This window comes from Eucalyptus grandis, chromosome 3 (assembly GCF_016545825.1).
Source record: "Eucalyptus grandis isolate ANBG69807.140 chromosome 3, ASM1654582v1, whole genome shotgun sequence".
Taxonomy (NCBI): domain Eukaryota; kingdom Viridiplantae; phylum Streptophyta; class Magnoliopsida; order Myrtales; family Myrtaceae; genus Eucalyptus; species Eucalyptus grandis.
The window spans coordinates 39,059,727-39,066,600 of NC_052614.1; the positions used below are offsets into that span (position 1 = coordinate 39,059,727).

Sequence of the window (6,874 nt, forward strand, 5' to 3'; positions counted from 1 at the left end):
ACAGTCCGGTCGGCGATCGGCATAGACCGGACCACCTTTGCGCATCGCCATAAGAGTCCAACGCCCACCGTCGAAACTGGTTCCACGGCGGCGTGCGCGGCGGCCTAGAGCTACCACCGATTCACCTACGTCATACGCACGCGCGAAGGGGAGAGAGCACGGGGGCACTTAACCATGGTTAAATCCGGTTAGGTGGGTTTGACTAGTCGGGTTTGGTAGGCGTTGGCTCCCTCCTAACTCTCTCTCCTCTTTCTCTCTCTTCGCCTTATAAAAATCGACATCTTCGTCCTTCGTCGCTCAGTCTTTTTCTCTCCAATCCCCACCTACCCCCCCACCTCCCCTCGCCGGAATCGCCGCCGCCGCCGCTCCGATTCGCTGCCGATTCCGGCGACAGTAGGGAGGTCCTCACCGGCACCGGTCATGGACTCGTCGTCATCCTCGAGCTCCATCAAGGCGTCCCCTCTCGATCTCATGGCGGCGATCATCACCGGCAAGGTGGACCCGTCCAACAGCTCCGCCGAGCCGGCCAGCGAGCTCGCCTCCATCATCCTCGAGAACCGCCAGTTCGTCATGATCCTGACGACCTCGATCGCGGTCCTGATTGGGTGCGTCGTCGTCTTCGTCTGGCGCCGATCGAGCGCGAAGAAGCCGAGGCTGGGATTCGAGCCTCCCAAGCCGCCGGCCGTGAGGGAGGAGCCCGAGCCGGAGGTCGACGACGGCAAGAAGAAGGTCGCCATCTTCTTCGGTACCCAGACCGGCACCGCCGAAGGCTTTGCTAAGGTACGCGTGTTGGTTTTTTGTGGGCGCTTAGTCTGGCCGTTCTGCGCGCGCGCGCGTCGTTGACAATCCGCGTTGCTTTCGTCTTTGTCAAGGCTATGGCTGAGGAGGCGAAGGCGAGGTACGAGAAGGCGGTGTTCAAAGTCGTTGACTTGGTATGCTTATGACTTCCTTCTCCTTTGGGTCTGAATTGTGGTCAATCTCGTGTGATTGCTGCGTGAACGTGGAGAATTGAATATGCTTGAGCGGGGTGCGCTTTGCAGGATGATTACGCTGCCGATGACGAGGAATACGAGGAGAAATTGAAGAAAGAGAACCTGGCGTTTTTCTTTTTGGCAACGTGAGTTCTGTTCTGCATTATGTGGCGTGTTCGTGTCTGAGTTCTGCATTTGGCTTCCGTGGTTTTATTATGTGCTGTTTTGATGCTCTTTATGTAGATATGGAGATGGCGAGCCGACAGATAACGCAGCGAGATTCTACAAATGGTTCTGTGAGGTAAACTTTGCTAGCCTTTGCCAAAAGGGATTGAACTTGACTTCTCTTTTCTGGAGCTGAAATTTTAGGATTGTTTGTCTAAACAGGGTAAAGAGAGAGGTGAGTGGCTACAGAACTTGCAGTATGGAGTTTTTGGTCTTGGCAACAGACAGTATGAACATTTTAACAAGGTTTGAAACTAAACTCGATTGGTTCTTCTGTACTCTTTTGTGAAATCTGCTAACTGGAATTTTCATGACCTCTCGATATCCAGTATAGATGTTTTGCTGATAGCTTTGATTTCTATTCGATTATAGGTTGCAAAGGTGGTGGATGAGGTCTTTGCTGAGCAGGGTGAGTTCCCATTCTACTGGCTGCCTTCCCCAGCTGCGTTGCATTTTAATGTGGAGTCTAGTTTACTGGGCTACAATATTCGGGCATGACTTTCTTTTAGGTTTCTCATCTGATCGTTTCTTGGGAATCCTGTGGTTGGATGAGTTTCTAGTTATATAGTTAATCGAGTCCTGCCATATGGAGGTTCATTTTTCCTGTTGGGCAGCTTAATTTGCACTAAACCTAGCCTAATTGAATGCATAATTTGGATAAAGTGTGGCAGTATTTATTCTTCTTCCTTGCATTTAGGTTCCTACAATGTGAGCAATTCTGCATATGTTAATATCTAGAGCCTGAAACAGTAAACATGGCTTGTGTAACATAGTGCAAGTTACTGATAGGTCTCCATGCAAGGCAAAGGCCACAAGCAGCAACTTAGCTAATCTTTAAATTAGAAAACGTCCACATGATTTGCTGCATAAGTGGACAACTTGTGTGTATATCTGTACAATATTAAGTTTAAGGAGGATTTGTCAATTAAATTCAACTTCACATTGGCATATAGTGCTGTACAGTTGACAGCATGGCATATTCATGCTAGATTAAGGGAATTTACCTACCTTGAAGTTGAGCCAGTAAAAATGCGTTTCTCTATCATCTTTTCTTCATTTCAGTCCTGTGGAACTCAAATTTCATGGAATAAAAAGTTTATGGTTATACTCTTCAAATTGTTTTTTCCCCATCATTTGTATCTCATTGGCTTCGATAGAGGCTCATTTTCCAAGTTGCTTGCACTTCTCTCAGTTAGCTTGAAAATCTGCAGGTGGTAAGCGTATAGTGCCAGTCGGTCTTGGAGATGATGACCAGTGCATTGAAGATGATTTCACTGCATGGTAACAGAAATACTTAAATCAGCTTCCTGCCATTCAGCTTTGTAATCTTCTTTCAATTGTGAATCTAGTAAAATAAATCCAATATTTTGATTTTGATTCTATAGGCGTGAGTTGTTGTGGCCGGAGTTGGATCAGTTGCTGCGGGATGAGGATGATGCCACAACTGTGTCCACTCCCTATACTGCTGCTGTGCCAGAATATCGGGTTGTTTTCCATGAACCTGCAAATGCTGAAGTAGATAGAAGCTTGAGTAATGCAAATGGCCATGCGATAGTTGATGCGCAACACCCATGCAGGTACTAAAGTGCTAATTACTTTCAGTTTACTGTCAAACTACATTGATCTTCTTCCGTTAAGACATTTGTTTTTCTTCATGAAGGGCTAATGTGGCTTTAAGGAAGGAGCTTCACACTCCTGAATCAGATCGCTCTTGCACTCATCTTGAGTTTGACATTGCTGGCACGGGACTCACGTAATTTTTCTTCCTTAGTCACTTGCTTTATGTTGGCGTTGTCATACTGCTTTCATCCTTCTCTGATTTTCTCTTTGGATATTTTTATGTGCAAGTATGCTGTTTAGAAACACGTGGGCACTTGCTCACCTTCTACTTCTCTTGACAGATATGAGACTGGAGATCATGTCGGTGTATACTGTGAGAACCTGATTGAAACTGTGGAGGAAGCATTAAACCTTTTGGGTTTGTCGCCAGATACATATTTCTCCATCCACACTGATAATGAGGATGGAACACCACTTGGTGGAAGCTCGCTACCACCACCATTCTCACCCTGTACTTTAAGATCAGCACTCACACGATATGCAGATGTCTTGAGTTCTCCCAAAAAGGTTTATTTTCTCTCTCTATTTTTTTACTATGTGGTTATGTGATTAACTACAGTTTACTATGAGTTAATGAAGTTTGTATGCCTCTGTTCTGCTGCTATTCTGATTCATTGCATTGTCTTCTCTGCAGTCTGCTTTGCTAGCTTTGGCGGCTCATGCTTCTGATCCTGCTGATGCTGATCGATTGAGACATCTTGCTTCACCTGCTGGAAAGGTTGTGAACAAGCCTATGAACTGAATCCTGATAACTGTTTGTGTATCCTCTTTTCATGATTGTGGAAGTAACTTGTATGCTGATTGTACAGGATGAATATGCCCAATATATAATAGCAAGTCAGAGAAGTCTTCTTGAAGTCATGGCTGAATTCCCCTCTTCTAAGCCCCCACTTGGTGTCTTCTTTGCAGCAGTTGCCCCTAGGTTGCAACCCCGATACTATTCAATCTCATCATCCCCAAGGTGATTTTTAGATTGCATTGTTCTTGCGTTTGCCAAACTTTTTATCCAGGTTGCATTCATTACTTTGATGGCAACCAGCTGTTTGTTTTTTTAGTTTCATGCAAATATACCTGTATATACTGAGTTACTTATTACCTGCCGTTTTATTATTCAGGATGGCTCCCTCTAGGATTCACGTTACTTGTGCACTAGTTCTGGATAAGACAGCTACTGGAAGGATTCACAAAGGAGTGTGTTCCACTTGGATGAAGGTACTCATGCATTGAAATGGTCCCATCTATTACAATCTCGTTCCAGTCTTCTTCCCTCACTAAACATAGCATATGACTGAGTGTCCTTGAAAGAAATCTCCTGAAGCTAGATGATTGATTAAGCATGAACAAAGTGGAAGGCTAATTGTTATGGCTAATTGTTATGGCTAATTTGAGCAAAAGATATCTCCTACTCAGAGATTCTCTGCATGAACAAAGTGGAAGGCTAATTGTTATGGCTGTCTTTAGCCTATGGTGGTTTATTTTGTTCCTTTATTCTTTTCCAGAATGCTGTGCCTTTGAGCAAAAGCAATGAATGCAGCTGGGCACCCATTTTTGTAAGGCAATCAAACTTCAAGCTTCCAACAGATGCTAAAGTGCCGATCATCATGATTGGCCCTGGCACTGGATTTGCACCTTTCAGGGGCTTTCTGCAGGTTTGTCTCATCACAAACCCATGTCTGTTATGGGTGCATTTGATAGTTTACTTGATGAACCTTTCTAAGCTAACAAATTGTCATGTGTTTTATCATTCCAGGAAAGATTTGCTCTGAAAGAAGATGGAACTGAATTGGGAACTTCAATATTGTTCTTTGGATGCAGAAATCGCAGAATGGTATTTGCTGCCCTCTTTTTTTACTTAAATGGGATTGAATGGACAGCTGCTATGGAAAATGTAACACTGAGTCGTCCGCAACTGATTTTCTCTTTTCTTGTCGACTCTTTTTTGCAGGATTACATTTATGAAGAGGAACTGAACAACTTTGTTGAATCTGGTGCACTTTCTGAGCTAGTTGTGGCCTTCTCACGTGAGGGACCTACGAAAGAATATGTTCAACATAAGATGATGGAGAAGGTATTGCTCTACTTTACCAACTACCACTATTAGCATCGATGTGCGTTGGTTTTTTTTCAAGTGGGTAATCATTGGTCCCTACTTACTAATGGCTCTTTTCCCTCTCTTTAGGCATCGGATATCTGGAACATGCTTTCTCAGGGAGCTTATATTTATGTTTGCGGTGATGCCAAAGGCATGGCCCGGGACGTCCACAGGGCACTGCACACTATCGTGCAAGAACAGGTAAATGACATTTTCTCATATTCCCTCGTGACCCACAATAAGAGAAAAAGCAATTAAGTTCCCAGCATCATAAATCGCCACTTATTGGTGGCACTTGCCGTCTGCACAACCATCTCGATTTTGGTTGAAAATGTCAACTTCCATCTGCCACATCTGTGGGTTTGTGGAAGAGACGGATGATTTTTATTTCCCATCAGTGTGGCCTGCCTCTTTGTGTGTGTCGTCTCTTTGCCTGTCTACAGCTTTCTAGTGGTTGAGCTTTTCCAATAGCGACCCACAACTACCTCCGCTGACGCTTTCCTAAATAAAAACAATTTCTGTCTGTCGAAAGCAACACTTTCGTCGTGTTTAATTTATTTTGCGTTGCTCTCTTGTGGACCATGAAGGGCCACTTATCTTTTCAGCCCGCAACCACATGTTTCTTTTGCCTCCGTGCCCTTGTTTCTTTTTTTTTTTTTCAGATTCCTATTCCTATTTTTATTCACCCACTAAGTGAATTGCAACTGGTGGCGTTACAGGGATCCCTCGATAGCTCGAAAGCAGAGAGCATGGTGAAGAATCTGCAAATGAGCGGGAGGTATCTCCGCGACGTGTGGTGACGGATCTTTCGGTGAGATTCATGGAAAGCCCAAATCCCTGGGATCAGAAGCTAATATGAGATATAGCCAGGCTTTCAAGACCGTGAAAGCCTTCCCTTGCCCAAACCTGCGAGGGCAACGACACGTTTTATTGTTCCATGGGAGGATTATATGATTCTTTTTCTTCTTCTTCTTCTTCCTTCTTATTCTATGGGGGTAATTTTTTGGTTCTTGTAAGTTATACATAATACATTGTAAAATAAGTCATCTTTTAGGTACTATGAACTCTAAAATTTTTCTCTGCGTTGAACCTGAATTGGGGTTCGGAAGTTAGATGACGAGACAGTTTCTGCTCTTGGAATGTACCTACCGTATCTGCTTTTGGACTATTCCAAGTCACAACGTTGGAATCAAATGTCATCTTGGTAGCTTTGCCTTTGTGACAAGATGCCCTTTTCCTTGGCAGGTGGAGTTTCTGTTGCACTCCTATAGAATGTGGTTCAGCATTTAAATAGAGAGATCCTTCTATTTTCCTAAATTAGGCCAAAAAAAAAAAGGCCCTCCTTAAATTTGAAATTCAAGAAATTAGGCAAAAGTTTGGGGGGTTGGGCAGTATACCTGGTCCTACATAAGTTCAAATAATTAGCAATTAGGGCATATTGTCGGATCAATATATTAAATCAAATGTTCAAGCCCTATAACGTGTCTTTTGGATTATTTAAATGTTAATCGAGTTGAGGATATCATATATAAAGGTTCGAATCTTCTTGATCCCTTGTTTAGTAGGAAAAAGTAATAAAAGATTTATATCATCATCAGACGTAAAGAATGGGTCAAGGTAGTATATTTCACGTGATCGTAAATCTATTAGTGATTTTTTTCCATGTTTTTTTATCCTACTATTATCATGCGTTGACAATTCATTATTTCATTTCTTTAGTATTAATTATGCAGGCTGCCGTCCGTGTCCAAATCATGCTATTATTATTGCGTGCACAACTCATGAATTTGATCTTCACCACCAGAGGACGAAAGAAATGGTGACACGACACCTATTTAAAAAGTAATTATGAATCCTAAATTGTCGCTTGTTACACTTTTTCTTCAAAGAAAATATCTTATTCATTCTTTCAAATTTTTAATGTATAATATTATGATCACTTCTCAACTTTGTGATTTTTTTTCAT

At 42.9% G+C, this 6,874-nt stretch overlaps 1 protein-coding gene across 1 annotated transcript; it reads left to right on the forward strand.

Annotated features, from left to right (window-relative positions):
• Nucleotides 1–294: 294 nt before the first annotated feature.
• LOC104437400 (NADPH--cytochrome P450 reductase 1) lies at nt 295–6,086 on the forward strand. Its single transcript, XM_010050341.3, has 18 exons — nt 295–780; nt 873–932; nt 1,041–1,117; nt 1,215–1,272; nt 1,359–1,442; nt 1,569–1,605; nt 2,408–2,477; nt 2,582–2,773; nt 2,857–2,949; nt 3,098–3,323; nt 3,451–3,534; nt 3,626–3,777; nt 3,932–4,028; nt 4,316–4,465; nt 4,567–4,644; nt 4,762–4,884; nt 4,996–5,109; nt 5,628–6,086. The coding sequence occupies exons 1-18, from the start codon at nt 421–423 to the stop codon at nt 5,706–5,708; spliced, it is 2,136 nt and encodes a 711-aa protein (XP_010048643.2). The 5' UTR covers nt 295–420; the 3' UTR covers nt 5,709–6,086.
• The last annotated feature ends 788 nt before the right edge of the window (nt 6,087–6,874 follow it).